Below are 26524 nucleotides of genomic sequence, written 5' to 3' on the forward strand. Positions count from 1 at the left end.
TAACAGACTTTAGACAAGATTTTTAATTTCTCAGAGACTTGAGTTCCCCATCTGTGACATGAGGTAATATATATTTGGAGATAACCACAAAGCATCTGGCACAACACCTGGTCACGGTAAACGGTGAAAATGTAGTTAAACTTACCATTAAGTCAGCAGCCAAGGGTAGATGGGGGCAACGTCTTTGAAGGTGCTCCTTGCTCTCCTGAAGGAGGTGCTGGGACCAGGTGTGGACACCCATTCATGCTGCACCCAAGTGAATTAGGAACTGACCAGGAAAAGTGTCCATAAAAACATTTCTTAAAATCTAATTTTATTCCTAAAGTTCAAATTAGCTAGTGGGTAGCACTGAAAATACACTTTCACTATACAAAACAGTGTAAACTGATTACACGTTAATAAAGAATTCAACACACACACTTCTCTAATGAAGGAAGCTAGATGCAGCCCTTGCTAGAAAAAGCTGTACCTGAACAAAAATGGACATGTTTAGTCTAAGGCCCTGGCAGTTGACTATAGAATGTCAGTTGTTCCCAATGATGTTGAAACGCAGAAAGAGCAACAATGTGGAAACTTACATTCATCAAATAGTAGCATTTAAAATATACATGACTAATAAAATGAACATTCAGAAGTGCCACTGCTCAGTGTGTACCATGTCAGCCATTTGCAGACAGTGATCTCATCCTAAGAGAACAGAAGTTTCAAACATCTGAGTTAAAAATAGGATGAAGGAGAAACAAGAGAACAAGAGAAATGTCCTGCAAAGAGAGCAGTAGCTGATGCCATAAGCAGTCCACTTGAGCGAGGAGTGATCAGAGGCGTTGTGAGGGAGCCCAGCAGAACCTGGGAAACAGCCCGTGCTCAGGCTGACGGGCATACAGCATGGACCAGTGTGGCCGCGACTCAGGATGAATCTTTCCCGTCCCCAGTTAGGAGTGAAAATAATTTTTTAAAAATAGCTTCAGCTTTCGAACAGGAAGTGTCCAGTCCCCTCTGTGCATGGAAATGTCTAGGATCGAGCTCAGCACGGGGGCTGGGCTTCAGGACTTGAACACATGCACAGCGCGCACCACGTACTGCCGGCAGATGGGACACTCGCTCATGCGCTTGCCGCACTTGGTGCAGGTGACCATGTGCCCGCACTCGAGCAAGACGCAGTCGATGACGGCGTCCATGCAGATTCGGCACAGGCTGTCGTCCTCCTCGTCCTGCAGCTGCAGCCGCTCACCATCTGAAAGGCAACAGAGGGCTGGGGTGGCGGGCACGGCCACGGAGGGACCCAGTGACCCCACTGTGAGAAGCAGTCCGCACTTCTCTGCACCTCGCTTCCTTCCCCTGGAAATGACAATAAGGACGCTTCGTAGGGTTGTGTGAAGAATAAATGAGAAATGCTAAGCTGAGGGCCAGGGAGGATGTGCCTAGCAAATGTTAGCTATTTAATTCTGTTTTATGTTGCTGTTGTTTAGCTGCTAAATTGTATCTGACTCTTTTGTGACCCTGAGGACTGTAGCCCACCAAGTTCCTCTATCCGAGGGATTCTCTAGGCAAGAATACTGGAGTTGGTTGCCACTTCCTCCTCCAGGGGATCTTCCCGACCCAGGAATCAAACTAGTGTCTCCTGCATTAGCAGGCAGATTCTTTACCACTGAGCCACCTGGGGACCCCTGATTCTATTTTATATCTGTACATAATACAAGATTTTTGTGATAATGATGGTTTGCTTCTGTAAATAAAAATGAAGAAACCCCAGGCTGGCTGATACAGGAGCCTTAGAGAGTCAGAACATGATTGGAATTTCCAGCCCAACTATGTGGCCTTGGGAAAGTCACAGACTCCAGAGCCTCATCTCTGGAGGAGGAGCGTGAGGAAAGTTTATTAAACCATCATACATCAAGTTGCCTGATGTTGGGGGAAGGCACCCCCTAAGGCTTGGAAGCATCTTGAAATTCATCTGTTTCTGGCTATGATAGTACTGTTGGGGTGTATCTACCCAAAAGGCACCTTCTGGTTCTGAACAAGAAAGGTGTGGAATGAGTTTAAAAAGTTCATGACAGCCTGAGATTTGGCCAAAAGCTTTGGACAGTGAGGTTTCCCCTTCTACAGGTCACAGAAGGACTCAATGGGAATCATGAAGAAGGTTAGAAAAACCAAGCAGGAATCCAAGCTCGAAGGGCCAGTAGTCTCTGGATTTAAGAGAAATAAACACTGCCATGTCAAGAGATTTTTGAGGTCCTAGTTCTCGGCCCACACCATTAGTGGAAAGTGGGTAGAAAGCATGCATGGAATAAGATGACACATGAGCCTCTAAAGGCTCCAGTGACTAAGATGCCTGTGTCTACTATTGTGGCATCATCTTAGAAACAGGTGTGCCAAAAGGCTTTCTGCCTATTCTGGGCATAGACCTGTTTATCAACCAACCCTGTGTTATAACCAGCTTTTAGAGAAAAAAATTCAAGATGATAAAAGTTAATAGGAGGACTGTTTTTGAGATTAGAACATAATATTTGTCAGTCTGAACACCACTGAATTCTTTTCTCTTGCCTATAAATGCTCTGTGGCCCTGGCCCTTTACTGGCTGAGGATTTCTGCTCCACGCTCCATCAGTATGTAGTTTAGAAGTTCTTAACCTCAGCTTTTCACGACTTACACAGAAACCTACTAATACTGATGCTAAGAACTACTTAATATCTTGGCTCTAGGGAGTTTTTTTCCCCACTGATGATCTCAATTATAGCTTTTAAATCCTAAGTACCAGCTTGCAAGACAGGTAAGTGAGAAAAGAAGCCTTTTTATAGATCCAAGGAATTTCATTATGGAAAGAAAAAACAGACTGAACAAATGATTACCTGACTCACCAGCAATGGTGAAGCAATGGTGATCTCAAAGCCAGTATTACATAATGAACCTACTGCTTAAAAGATCTATAAACAGCTTCATATGACTAATTCACACTCAATCAAAGGACAGTTTTCTCAAAAATAAATTGGACTTCATTGTGACAGAGACAGCCCTGTTTTAAAAAGCCTAAAGAAGGCTACTCTAAGGACAAAAAAAAAAAGGAAAAATAAACCTACATGACTTTTGGTTTTCTTCATTCTCTTTGTATAACCGGTTTACTTTCTCTACTAGCTCCCATTTTTCACAGCAGCCAGAATAGTTGACGAAATTCCGAGCCAGGATCTCCTTCAGCTGGCGCACGCTCATCCCCTCCACGTCCTCAAGGCTTGACAGGTCGGACAGAGAAGCTCTCACTCTCTTCTTGGTGAGGCCAGGCGTCTGAAATCACAGAGTGCATCCATTACCTCTGTTCCTGCAAATTCAGCAAGGAAAACAGCATACCACATTCACCCTACAGGCATCACTGGTCCTGGAGATTCGACCCAGGCTTCTCACGAGTCCTTGTGTCTTATATGCTGTGCTGCGTTCAAACTTGAAGCAACAACCTATGCTAATCTAGCGGAAGTCCACATGGGTATTTTCCCTACCAGGGTGAAGACATGTCAAGAAAATCAAATTACACAGGCAGTCTCACCCGGTCCTCCAAGTTTTCTTCATCATCGTCGTCGTCATCGTCGTCGTCGTCATCATCATCTTCATCGTCTTCTGTGTTTGCTGAAGCTATTTCACTGGGCTCCTACACACATAATGGATATTAGGCCAGGACTTTTCCTAGCAATATCAACCCGTATTTATCACTGGAGAAAACCCTTCCAGCCATCCTCCCTAAGAATGACCCCAACACCTGGTATACTCCACACCTTCCCAGGGTCCTGAGAGCTGCTGCCCCTCCCAAAGAGTTGGGCCCCACATGATTCTCTAAACAACTAACCTTCCATAGTTATCTCACAAGTCAAATTCCTATAAGAGTGTGAATCTGTAAAAGTCTAACCAGAAATATTAACTCCCCAAGGAGTTAAGAAGGGCCCATCACAGGATACCAAAGCCAACAGTGTATGAAATTGCACTGTGTCCTGATAAAGGACCTGCACATGGCTAGTTTAACTGGAGCCTCTAAGATACAGGTAGAAACTAAAGCTCTAAGATCAGCCCTAGTGTCAGGGCTATTTGATTTCAAAGATCTCAGTCTTACTATCTCATACTTAGCCATTCTAATTCCAAGCAAAGCTTTCTAGAATAATTCACTGATGGTGGATGCTAGTTCTAGTTTTTAGAAGTTCCTCAACCATTAGATACTTTTTTCTTTAGGGAGAACAGAAAGCCTATGTCAATTTTCAATTTCAAGTATTCTATCCTAGTAGTTCATAAGCACCATATTGTAATACCCAAAACCCACACCTCCTGAGTGGTGTCATATACCCCAAAGTGACACGAAGGTCAGACACATGCGTCTTGTGTTTGCATCATAATTGTGCCAGCTGCCATTTGACAAAACAATAAAATGCCTAGCTTGGGCTTATTTAATTTATGACTACTTAGAAAGCAACTAGACCACATTTCCCTCTGCTTCTAACCTTTTTCCTCAGAGGAGAAAATTAAACTCGGACATAAATGTTCAAAACAATTCTTTCAGCATTTTAGACTCATTCATATATACAAATTGGGTATTAATTACAAGCCCTTGCACGTTATTCCATCAGAATGCCCAAGGACCTCACTGGGACAACATTCTGCACTGGCATTTCTTTGAAATGAGTAAATAACCGTATCGTGTTGCTAATTCAGATGGCTCTTTCCCAATATCTAGATGAGCACAACTTTACTGTAGCAAGACAACTGGGCATTAGGTTACCTTATAGTTTCCATGGTCACTGACACACAAATAGTAAACATTTTTACTAGTTTTAATAGTAAACACAAACAGTAAAAATGTTTACATCCTGTAAACATTTATGTGCTACGTTTCATGGCCATTATTTCAACAGCTAGTATTTAACTATAGGATTTAAGGAAACTGGGATAACTAAGGTCAAGAGACTGATGAGCTCTTTTCAGACCCTTTGTACAGCATCCAAGTGCAGAGCTTCACACTAGGGGAGCCAGCAGGCACAGAGTTCAGCAAAGTGTGGAACCTCGCCTCAGCAAGGAGCCATCAGCCCTGAAGGCCCCACCACACTGGCCAAGAGCGGATGATGTGCCAGGCCCTTGGGGTAACTGTACCCTCGTACCTGTGCCAGCGCTCCAGATCCTAAGGTCCGGTCTCCACCCATAAGCTCTCCCTGAAACGAAGATGCGGTAGCAGACGGGGCTGTATAGTTTGAAAAAAATGAGTGTGTAAAAAAGCTAGAAGTCTGGGACCTTGAGGAATTGAGACTGCTCGTGTCCAAGTCATCCTCAGAGCCCAGCCGATGGTGGCACAGGACCAGGTCCACCAAGTCTTCTTTCTCCCGACAGGTATCGATCGGTATGTTTCGAAGGATGAGATACTGTCGGAGATCCTTCACTTTCAGTCGCATTAACTGAGGGCGCTGAAAGGCTGTCTCTTGTAATAAGTGACAAGTGGAACATCTACGGAGATTTTCTTGTAAGACTGAACACACGGAGCAAAAATCTTTCTTGCAGTCACAACATACATGCTGAAGAGACAGAGAGAAAAGAAGCATTTAATGACAGCCAGACATAAGCCACTGCAAAAGCCCTAGTTTTCCTTTTGTCTTCTATTAAAATTAAATTTTAGCTTTTATGAAGCCCCCTATGGCACCAGACCCATGGGCGTTTCATGTTCTCAAAGCTGTGAAAATCAAAACAGTCGTTGCTGAGGCAGTCTGGATTCACTGAAGTACAAATATAGCCCTTTAAAAAATATAACTATTGTGTTAATGAATTAAAACCTTTTCCACCCATGGGTGCAAACATGTAATTAGCAAAGCAGAGCTGACTTGAACCACATGGAGCAGAAAAGCACAAGCACAAACTCTTCCTGCTCTTTTCCTGTGAAAATTTCCTGGTTTAAAGAGAAGGGGGGCTGTACACATTAAACAAACACAATGCTGTTAATCAACTATATCCAATATAAAATAAAAAATAAGTAAAGAAAAGAGGGGAAAGCCTAACACAGAGAGGAAAAGAGAAAGACAACTGATCTCTCAACATCAAGCCAAGCAAACAGAGTACACCACTTTACAATATCTGTACCCTCAGTTCAGTTCATTCGCTCAGTCGTGTCCGACTCTTTGCGACCCCATGAATCGCAGCATGCCAGGCCTCCCTGTCCATCACCAACTCCCAGAGTTCACTCAAACTCATGTCCATCGAGTCGGTGATGCCATCCAGCCATCTCATCCTCTGTCGTCCCCTTCTCCTCCTGCCCCCAATCCCTCCCAGCATCAGGGTCTTTTCCAATGAGTCAACTCTTTGCATGAGGTGGCCAAAATATTGGAGTTTCAGCTTTAGCATCAGTCCCTCCAATGAACACCCAGTACTGATCTCCTTTAGGATGGACTGGTTAGATCTCCTTGCAGTCCAAGGGACTCTCCAGAGTCTTCTCCAACACCACAGTTCAAAAGCATCAATTCTTCAGCGCTCAGCTTTCTTCACAGTCCAACTCTCACATCCATACATGACCACAGGAAAAACCATAGCCTTGACTAGATGGACCTTTATTGGTAAAGTAGCATCTCTCCTTTTCAATATGCTATCTAAGTTGGTCATAACTTTCCTTCCAAGGAGTAAGCATCTTTTAATTTCATGGTTGCAATCACCATCTGCAGTGATTTTGGAGCCCCCCAAAATAAAGTCTGACACTGTTTCCACTGTTTCCCCATCTATCTGCCATGAAGTGATGGGACCAGATGCCATGATCTTAGCTTTCTGAATGTTGAGCTTTAAGCCAACTTTTTCACTCTCCTCTTTCACTTTCATCAATAGGCTTTTTAGTTCCTCTTCACTTTCTGCCATAAGGGTCGTGTCATCTGCATATCTGAGGTTATTGGTATTTCTCCCAGCAATCTTCATTCCAGCTTGTACTTCTTCCAACAGCGTTTCTCATGATGTACTCTGCATATAAGTTAAATAAGCAGGGTGACAATATACAGCCTTGACATACTCCTTTTCCTATTTGGAACCAGTCTGTTGTTCCATGTCCAGTTCTAACTGTTGCTTCCCGACCTGCATACAGGTTTCTCAAGAGGCAGGTCAGGTGGTCTGGTATTCCCATCTCTTTCAGAATTTTCCACAGTTTATTGTGATCTACACAGTCAAAGGCTTTGGCATAGTCAATAAAGCAGAAATAGATGTGTTTCTGGAACTCTCTTGCTTTTTTGATGATCCAGCGGATGTTGGCAATTTGATCTCTGGTTCCTCTGCCTTTTCTAAAACCAGCCTGAACATCTGGAAGTTCACGGTTCACATACTGCTGAAGCCTGGCTTGGAGAATTTTGAGCATTACTTTACTAGCGTGTGAGATGGGTGCAATTGTGCAGTAGTTTGAGCATTCTTTGGCATTGCCTTTCTTTGGGATTAGAATGAAAACTGACCTTTTCCAGTCCTGTGGACACTGCTGAGTTTTCCAAATTTGCTGGCATACTGAGTGCAGCACTTTCACAGCATCATCTTCCAGGATTTCAAATAGCTCAACTGGAATTCCATCACCTCCACTACTTTGTTCGTAGTGATGCTTTCTAAGGCCCACTTGACTTCACATTCCAGGATGTCTGGCTCTGGGTGAATGATCACACCATCGTGATTATCTGGGTCGTGAAGATCTTTTTGTACAGTTCTTCTGTGTATTCTTGCCACCTCTTCTTAATATCTTCTGCTTCTGTTATGTCCATACCATTTCTGTCCTGTATCGAGCCCATCTTTGCATGAAATGTTCCCTTGTTATCTCTAATTTTCTTGAAGAGATCTCTAGTCTTTCCCATTCTGTTGTTTTCCTCTATTTTTTGCATTGATTGCTGAGGAAGGCTTTCTTCTCTCCTTGCTATTCTTTGTAGAACCTTAAATCACAATCAAAGCCATTTCATGAGCAAAGCTTAAAGATACTAAGATGTGGTCATTTCCTCTTGGGGTTCGGAATACCAACCCTAGCTCACACCTTGTTTCTTAAGTATTTTAAGGACTGAACTGACAGACTGGGAGATGACCTACCAATATGATGGTTCTCAGAAAGAATGACTTTCTGTCCTAAAAAAAAACAACTGTTTTAGCCCAAGTGTGGTATGTTGAATCTTTAAACAATAGTCAATATTAATATACTCACTTCTTCACTTGAGTTCATATGGGTAGGGACACATTTTTTGAAACTTGAGGTCAGAGCTATAGTAAATCATCTCTGAACAGACTGTTGACTAATTAAATCTTTTGCTTCAGAATATAAGCAGCATCAGGAAGAATCAAAGTGGATAAACAAAGTCAGAGTCCAAGAGAAAGGATGGCTGAGCATCGTGAGAAATAATAGTGTCTAGTCAACAAAACTGACAATGATATACAGCCCCTTCAACTTAGTACTTTTCCAAATGGGAAATGATTATTAGGACTAAGTTTTTGACATGTATAAGAAGAAATGAAGAAAGTATTCAAAATAACATACAGTTGAGAATTCTGACACATAAGTTTTTAATATATAACATTTCATGCAACTCACCTTCTTTCTAAAGACTGAAAATGAAAGTCCACAGGCTTTGCAAACTATATTAGGCCCTTCTGCAGATGCTGGTGGGTAAGCAGAAAAATCAGAATTTGGTGTAAATCTGAATGGACCAGTGCCTCCTGCAAATCCAGATTGCTGGCCCCTGACAGCTCCAGTCCCCATGACTTCGTTCAGCAGCCCACAGCACGAAGCCCACATAGACGTAGCACCCGCCTGAAAAGGAACAAAAACAGGCATCAGTTTAAAGCTGAGTGGAACCTGTGCTCTTTGGGATTCTTAAGGAATGCCATTCTGCAGAAGCATGTTTGCCCTAAATAATTTTGAGATTGTGAGGGGTTTTTTTTTTGGCCACACTGCCTGGCCTGTGGGATTCTACTTCCCTGACCAGGGACTGAACTGGTACCTCCTGCAGTGGAAGCATAGAGTCTTAATTACTGGATCACCAAGGAAGTCCCATCTAGATTGTCTTTTTAGCATCAAAATTTTAAGCTATTTGACAGTGGGTAATATTCTGGTATTTACAAAGAATATTTGGCTTTGGGGATACTCATGATACACTGTTAACTAAAGGAGAAGATACAACATGAACCCAATTTCATTAAAAAAAAAAAAAAACCCACACATAAATGCTTAGAGATGTATGTGCATACAACACAGAAAAAAAAAAGACTGGATAGAAGTACCTACTGTGTGATATTTGGGGTTTATGCTTATCCCCCCAAATTGTTCTTTATCTAAAATTCAAATTTAATTAAGTGTCTTGTATGCTACCTGGCAACCTTAAAGACTGGTGACTACAGATAGCACTGTTCTATAGGCTGAAGCAGTTTTTCCTATCATTTAGCAGAAAGAATATAAATTCAAATTAGAAACTTCAGTCCTCTCATTTGTAACTGGACATAATAAACTATGCCATATGAATACTTTTTTGGTTTTTTTAAAATGACTGGGAAAACATCAAAATGCCAACTGAGGCGCTCTCTAGGTTTTCATGTAGATCTCATATAATTTGTTTTCTGGAGTTTTCCCCTGCTTTCCAAATCTTTATAAAGAAAATATTAGGGACTTCCATGGTGGTCCAATGGTTAAGAATCTACCCTGCAGTGCAGGGGACGCAGGTTTGATCCCTTGTCGGGGAACTAAGATCCCACATGACACGGGCCAATGAAGCCCGTCACAGAGCTCTCCAGAGCCTGTACGTCACAACTAGAGAGCCAGGATGCCGCAATGAACATCCCACTTATTACAACCAGGACCAAACACAGCCAAATACATATTTTTTAAAAAGAATATATATATTAATTTAAAATTAAGGAAACTCTTTACAAGCAAACAGAATACTGAACAAAATTTTTGATGACTTGATAACCCTAATGATGTTATGAGGTCTAAGGGCTATTTGCTATACCACTGAGTGGCTTGAAACTAATATGCTGCCTTTTATGTTTTCTCCCATTTCTTCCCTTTCTGTGAATCATCACTGCTATCACTATAGCTACCTCTAGCAACTTCTTTTTTTTTTTTTTTTTTTACTGTACTCAGAAACCTGATAACCAAGCTTGTTAGGAGTGTATATAAAAATATATTTTCAGTGAGGGCTTTAGGCATTTTCCCATGCTAAAAACAAAAAGCTACAGTGTTTGGAACCAGTGAGCTCTTGCCCCTTGTCCTGATTCTTAAGCACATTCTAGACTCTAGATACTGTGATAAGTAATGGAATTCCAGGTAGGTGAGGTCTTACTAGTTAAAAGGGCAAAATACGACAACAGTACACTGTTCCCTTCATTATCTAACTCTGTCAAACATTTACTGTTTGTCCAGTGAGCTCTTAAAAAACTTTTTTTATAAACAATCTTAAAAGGTTACTTGGAATGTTATAGAAGGATCACGCCATTCTTGCTACTACCCAGAAGTAGTATGTGTGTACGCTCAAGTGCTCAGCTGTGTCTGGCTCTTTGTGACCCCATGGACTGTACCCTGCCAGTCCTTGGGATTCTCCAGGCAAGAATACTGGAATGGGTTGCCATTCCCTTCTCTGGGGGGATCTTCCTGACCCAGGGATTGAACCGCCTCCTGTATTGGCAGGCAGGTTTCCACCACTAGGGCCACTTGAGAAGCCCCCCAGAAGCAGTATGTTATGTTAAATACCGGGAAAAGAGAAGGTAAAGAAACACGAACCCACAATATAAGGTTCAAACAGTCTGAAGCATCAGGGTCACTGACTTAAGTGTTGCATGGCTTCAAACCCTGTAATTCTCAAGAAACAGTGATACCTTTAAAGTCAGGTTAAGTTATAATTAATAGTTCATACCTTTAAATAAATACATACCTCAGATCCTAGAGCCATGATTTGTTTAAACATAAAAGCATAAAAATCCAGATTTACTAATAGTCCATTTAAAGTGAGTATTTTTTTAGTAAAGGATTCATCCGCAGTGCTTTAAACAGTGAGCTCTTAAAACAACTGAGAACGTTTTCAAAATATTCAATTTGCACATAATATTTTGGGGGGAATACCTCAACTACAGAAAGTACCACCAGGAGAAACTTTTTTCATTCCGAGAGTTTAAAGAAGTATGGTTTTGAGAAGCTTTAGCTTCCTGCTGACTGAGCTTCTAAATGATTAAATTGTTGTTCAGTTCAGTTCAGTTCAGTCGCTCAGTCATGTCTGACTCTTTGCGACCCCATGAATCGCAGCACGCCAGGCCTCCCTATCCATCACCAACTCCCGGAGTTCACTCAGACTCACGTCCATTGAGTCAGTGATGCCGTCCAGCCATCTCATCCTCTGTCGTCCCCTTCTCCTCCTGCCCCCAATCCCTCCCAGCATCAGAAGCACCCTTTTAATTCCTGGGTGATATTGTCTCAACTCCAGTGAAAACTCCTCATGAACAGAACTTCTTTCCTCCACAGCATATAGTGGCATCACTGTGACTAATTGATAAATAATTCTGTAAAAGGTTTCATTATGATACTTCTTTTAAAAGGCAATGTAATTAATTTTTTTGTGCTACCTAAAAAGTTCAAATTGTGTCTTGTTAAGAAAGAGTAATAAAGATGGAAAAAATTCTGACCTTGCAGGCCAAAAAAATGAATGATACTCCCTTTTTAAAAGTAGCTCTGTTGCACATTTTGTTCTTTCTGTCCTGAAACACTTTTACAATGAGAGTAGAGGAAGGATACAAATTTTCAAACCATGTTAATGAGTACAACCATTAAAATTCTAGGTTGAAAATATACACAGTTCTGATGAAGGGAACAGAAGAATTTGTTTTTGGGAAAACAACAATCTCTGTGTAGACATCGATATTGGAAGGTAACAATTTCATCCAATTCCTATAAAGGGGAGAGAATTTCCTCCTCATTCCCCAGAAGGGAAAATAGTGGAAAGAATGCTTCTATCTTTCAGTTATTTCATTATAAAATAAAAATTAAAACACAAAGCCCAAGCCAACTCCCAGAGCACTGTCCCAGGCAAAAATGTGTTGCTATAACATATTTGTTACAGATCAGCCAAAGACCATATCAGAGGGGAAAAAAAAGAAAAATCTGAAACACTGAAAATCTCTTTCCGCTTCCTTAGATCTGTGAACTCAATTTTGAACAAAATCTCCCAAAATGAGAATAATCTCCCAGTAAGAGGATATTCCTCACATCCCGCTAAAGGGTAAATCTACCTGTGCGCACTGTCACCCTCTGACAGGAGCAATGGCGACACTCCAGTCTTTCTCAAGAAGTGCAGAAATTTGAAAGAGTGGAAGCCCAGGTACCAGTTTTATCCAGGTACCTTTCTTTACCATCCAGCATATCTTAAAAACTTCATTTCTATTTCCCCTTTAAGACTGTTTTCTGGCACCCCAGTGCTGAAATGAAAGTGATCTCTTTAGTGATTCAACCTCCCCCACTTCTTTGGAGCAGGTATTTTTAGTCCTGTACTACAGGGGCTGCTGTCACTGCCTCTCACCAAGGAGTTGCCTAGGCCAGTGAAACTGCCCTTAAGACAGCAGTTGGACTGGCCAGGAGAGCCGTAAAAAATACTGAGCCCCAAGATTCTGATTTAACTAGTCTGGGCATCATAACTAAAAAAAAAAAAATTCCCTATGTGGAGGAGTGGAATATGGAATATGGGGTGGGGGAGGCTCATAAGGGAGGGGACATATATGACTGATTCATATTGATGTATGACAGAGACTACCACAGCACTGTAAAGCAATTATTCTCCAATTAAAAATTTTTAATAAAGAGAAAAAAGTCAACTATAAAAAAAATTCCCCATGTGATGTGCACTTACAGTCGAGGTTAAGTGGTTAACACCTGCTGAGTCTAGATTTCTCCTTCCTGCCTCCATCATTTCAGCTGGAGAATCACTCAGAGATTCCAAAGTGGAAGGGGCTGCAGTTACTTCTGAAGCCTGTGCCTCTAGAGTTCTAGGACCAATACCTCCATCACGTGCTCCTCACGACCTATGTATACTCCTCACCCCATGTCCCATCCCCAGGCCCCAAGTAGTGGGATATGCTTTCAGTTTTTCCTTTCCCTCCATGGTTTCCCCTCATTCTTTCAGAAAGGCTCAGCTTGAGTTTTCAACAATTTACTCTGATTCTTAAATTAGTTCCTCTCCTTTACACACATTATTAGCCTGGAACTTAGGCTGAAATTTGATGCCGTCCTTTATTTTATTTGTTCTTTGCTTTTTGGCCCAAATTTCGTATTTTCTAACTTATTTCTCTACACCTTTTCTTGTGTGCAATCTCCAATATTGGGAGAAAGAGTGATTTCCGCGTCCATCAAAAACAGGCATTGCGCATACTATTTTTGTCGTTCTTCACCTCTAAGTTGAAGGATCCACGCAAAAGATGAAGCTTCCAGGCTTGGGCTCCATCTCCCTGACGTCCATTAGTATGTTTCATCTTCTAGCACTTTCCCTTAAAGTCCTAATTGCTTAAATTTCTTCTGATGTTCCCTCTGGGCACAAGGATCCCTCCCTAACAACTGTTACCTTGCCATTCAGTTAACAGTACTTGAAGTGTCCTATACTAATCTTTCCCTTTCAAATCTATCCAAACTTCTGTTACTACTTGATATTACAGTTCCAGGGCTTCAGATGGTGCAGGGAAGAATCTGCCTGCCAATGCAGGAGACACAAGAGATGGGAATTCGATCCCTGGGTGGGGAAGATTCCCTGGAGGAGGAAATGGCAACCCACTCCAGTACTCCTGTCTGGAGAATCCTTGTACAGAGAAGCCTGGTGGGGTCCATGGGGTCGCAGAGAGTCAGACACGACTGAGTACACATACACACATAACAGTCCCATTTTTCAAGTGACAGAATCTCCAAAAGCAATTCAGAAACAATTTAAGAGAGCATTTTCCCAACAACTGAGTTGAATGTGTGCTCTTGGGAAGGGGGCAGGTAAGGGAACATGAATTTATTCTCTGAGCTTTTGACTCTCCGACTCTGTTACATTTTCTTGCAGCCCAGTTACCGAATCCAGGGGAGTCATAACCAAAAAGCCCCCTTTCTTGCACCCTCCCTCGAAGAGCTTTAGGGACCCAACTTCATTTCTTTCCAATTCTGTTTTCCTATCCTCTAAGATCTTCTACCAGTTTAATTGACCTGCATTCTCTTATTTTGCTTTTATTCACACTCTGCTCATCTTTTGATAGTAAGATTGAAGCATATTTTCCAAACTATTCCACTTTCTTCTGAATATTCTGAGCAAACACAATTTCTAGGCAGACAGTACACAAGACACGGCTCTTTGGTTTTTGGATTTGCAGTAAATTCGAGTTGTTGCTATGCCTCAGTTACAAAGAGGTGTGTTACCTAAATATAGGTCACCACCCATCTTTCAGTTGCTTACTTTGTTAAAAAAAAAAAAAAAAAAAACAACCTACTACCCTTCCATGAAAAAAGACAAAGTCTGAATCTCTGAAAACTAAAGCTATGATCTGGGTATATGTGACTATCAATTCTAAACCTTACTTGGGACCACGGTTGACAGCAGGACTCAACAGACTAAACCACATGAACCCAAGAGGTTAAAAGGAACAGTAATCTGTAAAGATGGTGACATTTCCTCTCTTGGCCATGAATATAGTTCAAAAACAACATGAGAATAACTGAATAAGGCAACCATCTACTTATGTCTGGCACAAAACTCCTGCTGCTGCTGCTGCTGCTGCTAAGTCACTTCAGTTGTGTCCGACTCTCTGCGACCCCATAGATGGCAGCCCACCAGGCTCCCCCATCTTTGGGATTCTCCAGGCAAGAACACTGGAGTGGGTTGCTCCTAGCTCAGGAAATTTAGCTGTTTGCAGCTGATTTTCTAACCATCAATGACTACTGAAAATAAATGACTTTCTTGATAAACCTAGTCCATTTCCTACACATCCTGTTAGACTAAAATTATTTCTGAACAGATTAGCCACAGAACCAGGGCCTGCCTGGCATCAGTTAAGAACCAGATATCATATTAAAAACTTACATGACCCACAGTAAGAAATTAAGTTCTAAAGTTTCCTATCTGAACTGCCCCAGACACCTAGATCTCTTCATGTTATTCTGGTTTCCAATGCCAGCTCTTATTTTTTTTTTTTTCCCAAAGCCAGTGCACCAAGATCTTAGGGAGCCAATAACACTTTTTTTTTTTGTCACTCCCATTCTAAAACTGAGTAAAGAGATAAAACAAATAGAAATTTAATATTTGCTTTTTTACTGGTAACACCAAAAGGAGAACATGACTTTAACTCTGCAGCCAATTGGTCTTGATAACATGTCACCCAACTACCTACACGGCTGGCCAACAGCAGCCTACCAGCCAGCTAACCAGAGTGTCATCCCAACCAAAGGAAGTGAGATCTGAGCAGGTCCCAGGAAAGTACTGAGTCAAGCATGTTTAGCTCCTTTGTTAAGATCACCAACATAGAAGTTTCTCTTTACTTTCTAGCAGCACAAAGGCTGAAAGTGTTCCTCCTGTGTTGTTTCTTCCTAGAGAATAAAGAGGAAAGTCCCCCTCCTCCAGAGTAGTACAGAGGAGGATAGGGACCGTTATTCACAAACCTAGACAATTTGCAGGAGTGAGACTAACAGTTTCCAGTGCTGTCACACTTATTTCCACAACAGTACCAGACCACCAATTTTATAAGCACTCTCTGGTGTTCCTCAGTCAGAGTCTCAATAGAGGCCCATTCTGAATCATCATTTTACGTGTTGTTTCTTTGGGAGAGCAGTAGCCCAGCCTTCTTTCTGGCACAGTGCCAGAGTTTTTGAGTGGCTCAAGGTTCAGCTGTTGCCTGTGTCTGTGTGTGTATTTTGTGTGTGTTCAGTGACTCAAGGTTCAGCTGTCGTGTGTGTGTGTGTTCTAATGTGTTTTTTAGAATAGCTAGGGGTTGAGGGAGGGGGAGACTTCTAAAATGCTCAACTGAGAGAATCAACAAAAAGTTTACTACAAACTTTGAATCCTCTTCTGCTGCTGCTGCTGCTAAGTCGCTTCAGTCGTGTCCGATTCTGTGAGACCCCATAGACGGCAGCCCACCAGGCTCCCCCGTCCCTGGGATTCTCCAGGTAAGAACACTGGAGTGGGTTGACTATATCAGGATGTGATCCCTTTTAATGGGTCCACCAAATGTAATAGTAGCCAGGCAAACTAGAATGCGGAATAAGAAAAGCTATACTGACTTCCATGAATGCTAAATCAGGAAGCAGCGGAAGTTAATGGGTTTTAAAACAGCAAAAAACTAAATGATCATGGGTGCTGTGCTTACTTGCTCAGTCCTGTGTGACTCTTTGCAACCCCATGGACTGTAGCCTGCCAGGCTCCTCTGTCCATGGGATTCTCCAGGCAAGAATACTGGAGTGGGTTGCCATGCCCTCCTCCAGGGGATCTTCCCAACCCAGGGATCAAACCCAGGTCTCCCACATAGCAGGCAGATTCTTTACCATCTGAGCTACCAGGAAAGCCCAAGAATATTGGAGTGGGTAGCCAATCCCTTTTCCAGGGGGATCTTCCTGACCCAGGAATCAAACCAGGGTCTCCTGCATTGCAAGTGGATTCTTTATCAGCTGAGCTACGAGGAAAGCTAAATAATCTAAAGGATCACAGTCTAAATCATTTGCTTTTGACTAAACTAGGTGATCATGAAGCCACCTCCTAAGCATTGCTTGCTTGAACTCTAAATGTAATAATTTACACAGTTAAGGATAAAGCTAAAAGTTCCCATTTCAGAAACATTAGTTTTCTTGGATGCTGTAAGAAGTTATAAGGACCAGGCAGGAATTCAGTTCTTCCACTAGTGGAAGCTTCTTCAGAGAAGGCAATCATCAAAAACTCTGTCTTTAAACTCTGAACAACCTTCAGTTTGCTGAAACTCAATGTCCTTGTGTTAAACAATAAGAAAAGGTGTTTCAAATCTCAGTACCCATGATACAAAAGAATAAGTTTCACAGTTTTAATTTTAATGAGGTTAAACTTCCCTACAGAACTTAAAGTAAACCAGAAGAAACTGTTAAGATAATAAGCAAAAACCTTTACCCTATTTAGAGCCACGGGAGGAACACAGTTTCTTAAAACGTCAAAGGATTTCTTACAGAAACTGGTGCTTCAACTGAAATATAATACGCCAGCAACTCTGCTATCTTAATGACCAAGTATTTGACCGTATATCACAAAGGAGGAAACTCTGCATCCTAAGTTCTTTCTCTTATACCATTTGAACATTAAGCAGGCTGCAAAAACAAATGCTGGTCTTAAAAATGTAATATTTTTATGCAAGACATTTGGCCAAATTGATTGATTTTTACAATAACGTGTTCTGGAGATCATAAATGTTGTCTTATTCCTGTTTGGGTTTTCTTTTTTTAAACAGTATACTTAACCCTTAGCACCACTCCCCCACCTTTCAGGGCAAAGAGAAGGAAAAAAAGAAATTACATTAAACAGATTACTTTCTTCTTGATGTCTCATTTGAATTTGGAACAATTATTAGTACAATTAAGGGGGAAATCAATATAAATATGGAAAAACAGGAAGGAGGATTAAATCAAACTAACATAAGACGCACACGAGCAAAGCAATGCTCAAAATGCTCCAAGCTAGGCTTCAACAGTACGTGAACCGAGAACTTCCAGATGTTCAAGCTGGATTTAGAAAAGGCAGAGGAACCAGAGATCAAATTGCCAACATCTGTTGGATCATAGAAAAAGCAAGAGAATTCCAGAAAAACATCTACTTCTGCTTCACTGACTACGCCAAAGCCTTTGACTGGGTGGGTCACAAGAAACTATGGAAAATTCTTAAAGAGATGGGAATACCAGACCACCTTTCCTGCCTCCTGAGAAATCTGTATGCAGGTCAAGAAGCAACAATTAGAACCAGAAATGAAAGAACGGACTGGTTCCAAACTGGGAAAGGAGTATGTTAAGGCTGTATACTGTCACCTTGCTTATTTAACTTATATGCAGAGTATATCATGAGAAATGCCAGGTTGGATGAACCACAAGCTGAAATCAAGATTGCAGGGAAAAATATCAGTAACCTCAGATATGCAGATGACACCACCCTTACGGCAGAAAGCAAAGAGGAATTAAAGAGCCTCTTGATGAAAGTGAAAGAGGAGAGTGAAAAAGCCAGTTTAAAACTCAACAGTCAAAAAACTAAGATCATGGCATTTGGGCCCATAACTTCACGGCAAATAGATGGGAAACAATGGAAACAGTGAGAGACTTTATTGTTTTGGGATCCAAAATCACTGCAGATGGTGACTGCAGCCATGAAATTAAAAGACGCATGCTCCTTGGAAGAAAAGCTATGACCAACCTAGATAGTGTATCAAGAAGCAGAGACATTACTTTGCTGACAAAGGTCTGTCTAGTCAAAGATATGGTTTTTCCAGTAGTCATGTATGGATGTGAGAGTTGGACCATAAAGAAAGCTGAGCACCGAAGAATTGATGCTTTTGAACTGTGGTGTTGGAGAAGACTCTTCAAAGTCCCTTGAGCATCAAGGAGATCAAACCAGTCAATCCTAAAGGAAATCAGTCCTTAATAGTCATTGGAAGGATTGATGTTGAAGCTCCAATACTTTGGCCACCTGATGAAAAGACCCTGATGCTGGGAAAGACTGAAGGCAAGAGAAGGGGATGACAGAGGATGAGATGGTTGGATAGTATCACCAACTCAATGGACATGAGTTTGAGCAAGCTCTGGGAGGTGGTGATGGACAAGGAAGCCTGGCGTGCTGCAGCCCATGGGGTCGCAAAAAGTTGGACACAACTGAGCAACTGAACTGAACATACGACACTAATTTGTATTTTCTTAAAATCCCTTATAGGAAGTTAATTAGATACTACTCTAAGGTAAAACAGTACAGAATCTTTGAGACATAAACCTATTTCAAAACAACATTTTCTAGACTCCCCCCAAAAAACATTAAAGGAAGAAAGTAATACCCATTTTATACATATACTAAAACCAGCTCCTATCCTGGGTTTGTGTGAAGATGTATTTATCTGATTGCTTGACTTTTAAATTAATTTTAATTCCAGTGAAAGAAGTACTTGCTTTGATGAACATTCATGTTAGAATTTCATGACATCAGGAATCAATGACCCTACCCAGAAATCTATAGATGACACCACATAATTAATCCTAGTGAGAAACAAAGTTAATAAACAGCTCAAATCCTAAATTTATGAATCCAATTTTCACAAAAGTTTAAATGGAAAACAGAATCTTCATAATTGTCTTGTTCAGACTGGTCTATTAGGTTTGTACTTTGTTTCACAATATATATGTCTTTTTACATTTTCAAATCCCATTCAATTTGGTTTTTAAAACTTCAACTCAGAAAGCAGCGTCTTCCACCTAAATTCAAAAACACTGCTGAAAAGCTTTCAACACTGGACTTGCCCCTCATTCTCTCCTTTGACACCTTGTTTCTTGGTAGGTCACAAATTTAATACTAATAAAGATACTAACATTCTTTGAGGAGTTATGTATAAAGATTCCTGCTTTGTTTTTGGATCTTATTAATAAAACATGGCAAGATGATGGTTTTCAGCAAAGAAAGCTAGTTTTAGATATTTTAATAGGTAAATTCAAAGTTGAAATATTTTATAGCTGAAATGGGAAGTTAAAATAAGCTCTTTGAATATACTCATACTTAACATCCAGTTCAGAAGTTACCTATTCCAAAAATCTTCCTGGCTTTCTATAGCCAGAAAAAATTCTGTCTTGCTCCTGAGGGTTTTGCATTTTTGATACCTTACATCAAACTCTCCCTCAGAATGTGGTCTCTTGAGAATGTCTCTTCTCTTTCGGTTGGCAAACTCCCAAAGGATGGGATTATATTGTGAATTACTTCTATGCATGAAATATCCCTCTTAGACAACATATGGGAAATGCTCAACAAAATACTTCCTTGGGGCTTTGTGAAAGTAGCGTTTTAAGCTAGCGGTTCACTCTGTTATTTTTCTTAACCCACTGTCAATCAGACCTCTTCACGGAACTTAAAAAAACCATCTAGATCTGAAAGAGTATCACCTTATGACTCATCCCACTTGGTTTGAATCAATACTTGAATTGATTGTTGTTACCCAGAGTTCTTCAGAATTCTCAGCGATCGAGTTGAGAGAATCCGTTCCGAAAAGTGGGCCAGAATCTCCCCGCCTTCCCCTAAACTTCTCACTCAGTGATGCTCCCACGCTCTCACACCCACCTTGAAGACTCAAGCTGTCAAATTACTTGCTGCGTACCTAGCGGCGACGGAGACACATTGGGTTTGATAGCGCTCTAGGTCACGGCCCCAGTGTTAAGCCTGTAAACAGATCCTTCAGGCTGGGATCCCCGCCCTGAGGCATTTCTAACAGGGAGCCTAGCCCGAGCCTTTACGACTCTCCGCACCACTCCTTTTCCCTTCGTCCTGTAGTTGCCGTCCTGCGACAGTCCCGTGGTGCTCCCGGCATTTGGGTTAGTTCAAGGACTCGGGACGGGAGAGGGCACGGTGTGGGCAAAGGCACAGAGGGTGAGGTAAGCAGTGGGTCTGCCTCCGGCCCCCAAGGACGCGGACAGGGCCCGGCGCCGAGAGGGGCCCACCAAGCATGAGGGTCGGGGGCGCCCGGCCTCTCCCCCGGCCTCGGCCTCGCTGTCCGAAGCGCTGTGGTAATTGGGAACGGCCAAGAGCCCAGGACACCCACCCTGCGGGTCAGGGCCCCAGACGCCGGTCGGGGTGTCCCCACTCCCAGCCGCCCCAGGTCTCCGCGGAGCTCTCCGTGGTGCCGGCGGAGTAACAGCTGAGGAGAAAAAGAAGACGCTTCAGGCGCCCTGGCCAAACAGGAGAGACGAGGAGGGACTGCCCGGCCCCACCGGCCCCTCACCTTCATGGCCGCGACCGCCGCGTCTGGGTCGGCTCTGCCAGGGAACTCAGCACCATAGCAGCTTCTAGCACAACCGCCCTCCTCCCTTCTGGGCGGCGATTACGGGCCCTTTCTAGGCGACCCAGCGTCCAGACGTAAGGGGCGTGGTCACGCCCGCTGCGCGCCCCGAGTGGCGGCCGAGTCGGCCAATCCGAAGCCGACACTTCGGAGGCCGGTCCCCAAAGCCAATAAAGGGGCGGGAGTGGGGCGGGGCCTCTAGCGCTGCCTGGTAGGCTAAGGAAGAATCCATTCCGCCGCAGGCAGAGATGGGCGGGTCTGGGGGGTGCGGGTAGGCACACTCCCAGAGGTTTTCTTCATTAGGTTGCTGAAATCGGAGTCAGCGTCCCCTGAAGAGTCTGTGGGGCAGAGACTTGGGTTTACGGCTGGGTGGTCAAGTTCTCTGGGAAGTGAGGGCGGTAAGGGGCGTGGTAAATTTGAAAAAGCCGGTTTGGTTGGAAGGTTTTTATTATAATAACGGTCAAAACAGGGCCTCGGATTTCCTCTCCAGACGGTCAAGCCTCTCACACTCGGTAATGACCTCAGGTCTCCTCTCTGAAGCGTCCACTGAGCAGTGGCAAATGCTCACGCAAGGACTTGGCTTTAAAAAACAAGGTTTTATTGAAAACACTTGAAGAACCAACGGTTCTCAGATCCTAACTGCTCTTTTAGAGCGAAGTTCAAAATAACCAAATCCTAGCACGGTGAGAGAGTCCTTGGAGTTGACTTTATTTGGACCGAGAAAATTAGTTTGTAAATTAAGTACTGATTTCTTCAGCCGGACTTGATGACACTCCGTAGGTTTTCCTATACTTGTTCCTCTCCCCTCTAACCAGTACTTAAATATTTAAGTAGATAAAGAGATATAAAGATATCAATTCTTCTCTTGGGGACCTAAGTCTAATCTATTGCTTTTGAATAGATTTGCTTATATGTACTATGTCAGATTAAAACATAAAGCCATCCCACTTAGGCTGCAGTAATACTCGTTGTGTACTCGCTTATTTTTGTGGCTTAAAGCAGTGCTCAGATAATGCAGTTTAGCTTCTATAGTCCTGGATTTTCTTTGGAAAAATGCAAAGAAAGACTTTCACTCACCATGTGGGAGCAGCAGCTGAATCTCAATGGAGGAGAAAGTATTAATTCTTCTAATGATCCAGGCACAAAGAAACTGAATAAAAACCTGCTGGTGGTACAAAGTCATATTTCTCCCTCTTTAGAAAGGAAGCTGGCAGGTCTACCTGAAGAGTTAACGATTAAGCACATGAAAAGATGCTCAACATCATTAGCCATCAGGGAAATGCAAATTAAAACCACAATGAGATACCACTTCACACCCACTAGGATGGCTAAAATAAAAAAGATAATAAACGCTGTTAAGGATTTCGAGAAATTGGAACTCTAATTACATTGCTGGTGGGACGCTAAAATGGTGCAGCTGCTTTGGAAAACTGGCAGTTCTTCAAAACATTAAACACGATTACCATATGACCCAGTAATTAATTCTAGGTATAAAAACCCAAGTAAGTCCACCAAAAAGCCTTATAACATGAACATTCATAGCAGGATAATCAATAATAGTTAAAAAGTGGAAACAACCCAAGTGTCCATTATTTGACAGATAAATGTGGTCTACACATTGGAAAATTAAAATAGGAAGTACTGATACCTGTCATAATGTGAGTGAACCTTGAAAGCATGATGCTAAGTGAAAGAAGCCAGTTACAAAAGGCCATATATGAGTCCACACATATGAAATGTCCAGAAGAGGCAAATCCAGAGAGAAAGTAGAGAAGTAGTTGCTTAGGGTTGAGGTGGTTAGGGGGATTTGTGAATGGACCCAGGGGTTTCTGTGGGGAGACAATGAAAATATTCTAAAATTTACTGTGGTGATGGTTGCCCAACTCTGTAAATACACTAAAAACTACTGAATTGTACCATTTAAATGAGTGACTTGTATGTGAATTATATCTCAATAAAACTGTGATCATGATAATAAAGATATTGAGAAGCAAAGCACACATACACAAAGTTAATGCAGTTTCCTGGAGAGTGACCAGGGAAAAGCAATTAAAACAATAGTAGGGAGAGATTGTATTGGAGACCATTTAACACTGCAGTTCTTGAGGATGACCTTTCTCTGTGCCTAACTTAAAACAAAGCTCCCCATAAATGTTTGAGTGAGTTCTTTCTTCTGGAAGACTGAGAAGGAATATAACATTGAAAAAAAATAAAAACATTTTTTAAAAAAGGAAGTAAAGAGGGTACACACAAGTTCACAGTTGCTAAATACTTGAAATTGGAACCCCCTGAAGCCTGAGAGGCATTTTTGTGCTTCAACATCATACTTTTTCAATAAAAGAGACACTGTGTGACTGAAATTTTTTCTTTGTTTCAAACTTTGTATAATGACACCCTTCTTTCAATTGTGTATTAACTGTACCAATTAGGGTTCAGGAAAATGTGGTCTGTTGCTGATATAACCATCAACAGCCTAATACTTTGTATTTCAGAATAAAAGTATTCCCAAGACATGTGGGATAATTTATTGCAGCTAAACTTACTTGCTGTTCTGAGTTTGTCTTTTATTTAATCCCGCAAAAGAATTCTTTTACTGAATTCATAATGCACTCTTAAGTCAATTACATAACTTCAAAACCTTTTTCAAATTCAAGAAGCAGCAAAAGTTTTATTAAAATGTTTAAAAGTTACTGAATAAATGGTTCTTTCAACAGCACGTGTACTCTTTAGACAATATAGTAGAAGGACAGCAGTTTTTATTCCAGCGATGGATTGTCTCAAAGACAGTAAGTCATGGAAGACTATATTGAGCTTTTTGCAATGTTAGCAACTTGCTGTACTAAACCATTTATTTGGGGAAATTTCAAACAGATGAAGTAAACAGAATAGTGTAATGAATTCCCATATATCCATCACTCAGTTTTAACAACTCTCTACATTCTGCCATTCCTGTCTCATCTCCAGCACGCGCATCTTTCCACCCACTCCCCACCCACCCCCATCTGAGTTAAGTTGCATCATAAGATTAGTGCATGACTCTGTTGCCTAGATATGAGCCAAAAGTATCTGAGAACAAAAGTATCTGAGCCTTGGATCTGGTTTGCTGTGTTGTTTATCCTTGGTCATCTTCACAAATACAGTATAACTCTTTCACCCAGTCAAGATAATACATCTTCTTTGTGGTCACTGCTTAAGTTGCATGACTTAAAAGACCACAAGGACTCTCTATCCTCTTTTAACCTGAGTTTACACATGCCAAAGTTGTAGAGAGGTCATAAAATTTGCTCACCTGTACAATGAAGAAGCATCTCTTCACTGGAATGCTTAATTTGGGTCTTATCTGAATCCTGATTGACTTCTGCTACAGTCAAAATGGTTCCAACAACACTGCACTTTAGCAAACCATCTCTGCAGCTGGCGAACAGATGGCTCCATAAAATCATTTTGTTCTGGACTCAGAGAATCTTTTTGGAATTCTCTCGTGAATTACTTTGCTGATTTGAACATGTAACCCGCTTCTGCCTTGAATTTCTCCATCTGTAAAAAAAAAAAAAAAGATTATTAACTGGGCAGCTATTGTCTTCCACTTTGCTGAATGGTTGAAGAATACAGATACAGAAATTAAGACAGAAACAGAACTTGAAACTGTTTCCAGAGAGTAAATCAAATAATGTAGGGCCACATCATACTACTCTTAAGTAAGCTGGAGGGACTTCCCTGGTGGTCCAGTGGTTGAGACTTTGCCTTCCAGTGTAGGGAGTGAGGGTTCAATCCCTGGTTTGGGAGCTAAGATCCCACATGCCTCATGGCCAAAAAACCAAAACATAAAACAGAAGCAATCTTGTAACAAATCCAATAAAGACTTCAAAAATGGTCCACATCAAAAAAAAAAAAAAGTAAGCTGGAGCACTTTACAGGCTCCCCCCGCGCAGCCCAATCCCCCATGATCCTCCTTAGTAGTTAAAAGGAGACAAGATTTTCTTTTCATGGCTTGGGAAACTGAGCCACAGAAATGAATCCTCTTGCCTGAGGCTTCTGAGGCCATGATGAAAGTTAGAATAGTTGCCAAGACTTCTCTCCCAGCCCAGTATTATACTCACCTGTATTACTATTCTTCTAATAAAGAGACAGACCTTGCAAAACAAGTTAATTCTTGTACATTAGATTTGCATTCACATATGCTTGGAGAATCCCAGGGATGGGGGACCCTGGTGGGCTGCCGTCTATGGGGTCTCGCGGAGTCGGACACAACTGAAGTGATTTAGCAGTAGCAGCATAACCTCTTCATAGACATCATACAGTATTGGGGAAACAATTCACCTGCCACTGAAATGTAGAGTCAGTACAATTTCCCTCTGGTATTGATATATCATTCGATATATATTAAGCACCCACTATGTGCCAAGCATTGAAAAGAGGGACTCAGTGCCTCTCCTCATGGAGCTTAAATGGCCATGATGAGGGAAAGAAATTTCTGAAGTGGCATCTATGTTTCCTGGGGCTGCCATATCAAACCCCATGAACTTGGTAGCTTAAAACAGAAGTGTATTCTCTCACAGTTTGGAGACCAGACATCCTAAATTAAGGTGATGGCAGGGCCCCATGCTTCCTCCAAAGGGTCTCAGAGAGGACCCTTCCTTTCCTCCTCCAGCTGCTGGTAACCCCAGGTGTTCCCTGACAGTGGCCATGTCCCTCCATTCTCTGCCTCCGTCTTTGCATGGCCTTCTCTATATGGTCTCCTGTCTTTCTTTCCCTCAGTTTTATTGAGACGTAGTTGACATGTAACATTGTATTAGATTCAGGTGCACAACATCTAAGGACAGTAGTCATTGGGTGGAATGGGTGAAAGGTACCAACTTCCAGTTATAAAATACATAAATCATGGGGAGGTAATGGACAGCATGGGGCTTCCCAGGTGGCGCTAATGGTAAAGAACCCACCTGCCAATGCAGGAGATGTAAGAGATGCCGGTTCAATCCCTAGGTCGGGAAGATCCCCTGGAGGAGGGCATGGCAACCCACTCCAGTATTCTTGCCTGGAGAATCCCCTGGATAGAGGAGCCTGGCGGGCTACACTCCAGGAGGTCATAAAGAGCCAGGGCTACACTCCATGAGGTCATAAAGAGCCAGACATGACTGAAGCAACTTAGCACCCACACACACAATGTACAGCATGGTGACTATAAATTAATAATACTGTATTGTATATTTGAAAGTTGCTAAGAGAGTAAATCTTCAAAGTTTTCATCACAAGAAAAAAATTCTGTAACTATGTATGTAATGGACATTAACTAGACATATTGTGGTCATTTTGCAATATAAACAAATATCAAATCATGTTATTTTCAATTATACCTCAATTTTCTTTTTTAAAGGGACACTTGTCATTGGATTTACAGCTCAACTATATAATCCAGGGTGATTTCATCTTGAGATCCTCAACTTAATTATAAAGGTCCTTTTCCAAATAAGGTCACATTCACAGGTTCTGGGGGGACATATCTTTTGGAAGGGCACCATACAACCCACTATATAAGGCAAGC

The 26524-nt window shown here is 41.8% G+C and overlaps 1 protein-coding gene across 3 annotated transcripts; it reads right to left on the minus strand.

Moving 5' to 3' along the window:
• Positions 1-296: 296 nt before the first annotated feature.
• Positions 297-24519, minus strand: RNF34 (ring finger protein 34). Of its 3 annotated transcripts, none has more exons than XM_061384767.1 (6): positions 24272-24519; positions 8546-8764; positions 5130-5537; positions 3536-3637; positions 3078-3279; positions 297-1234 (listed from the first exon to the last, which is right to left on the minus strand). In XM_061384767.1, exons 2-6 carry the CDS (start codon positions 8747-8749, stop codon positions 1044-1046), a joined length of 1107 nt encoding a protein of 368 aa, XP_061240751.1. In that variant the 5' UTR covers positions 8750-8764; positions 24272-24519; the 3' UTR covers positions 297-1043. The 3 variants fall into 3 exon arrangements, with proteins under 3 accessions (XP_061240751.1, XP_061240750.1, XP_061240752.1); XM_061384766.1 differs by lacking the exon at positions 24272-24519 and adding an exon at positions 20926-21044; XM_061384768.1 differs by lacking the exons at positions 3536-3637; positions 24272-24519 and adding an exon at positions 20926-21047.
• Between the last annotated feature and the right edge of the window lie 2005 nt (positions 24520-26524).

This window comes from Bos javanicus, chromosome 17, assembly GCF_032452875.1.
Source record: "Bos javanicus breed banteng chromosome 17, ARS-OSU_banteng_1.0, whole genome shotgun sequence".
In the NCBI taxonomy this organism is placed as follows: Eukaryota; Metazoa; Chordata; class Mammalia; order Artiodactyla; family Bovidae; genus Bos; species Bos javanicus.

Bases quoted from the DNA above. Each gene is read 5' to 3' on its own strand.
- RNF34 (XM_061384766.1), bottom strand. The intron at 3,638-5,129 runs GTACGAGGGTAC...TTATGTGTGTAG, and splicing joins GATCTGGAGCGCTGGCACAG to GAGCCCAGTGAAATAGCTTC. The intron at 1,235-3,077 runs GTAGGTTTATTT...GTTGCCTTTCAG, and splicing joins TGAAGAAAACCAAAAGTCAT to ATGGTGAGCGGCTGCAGCTG.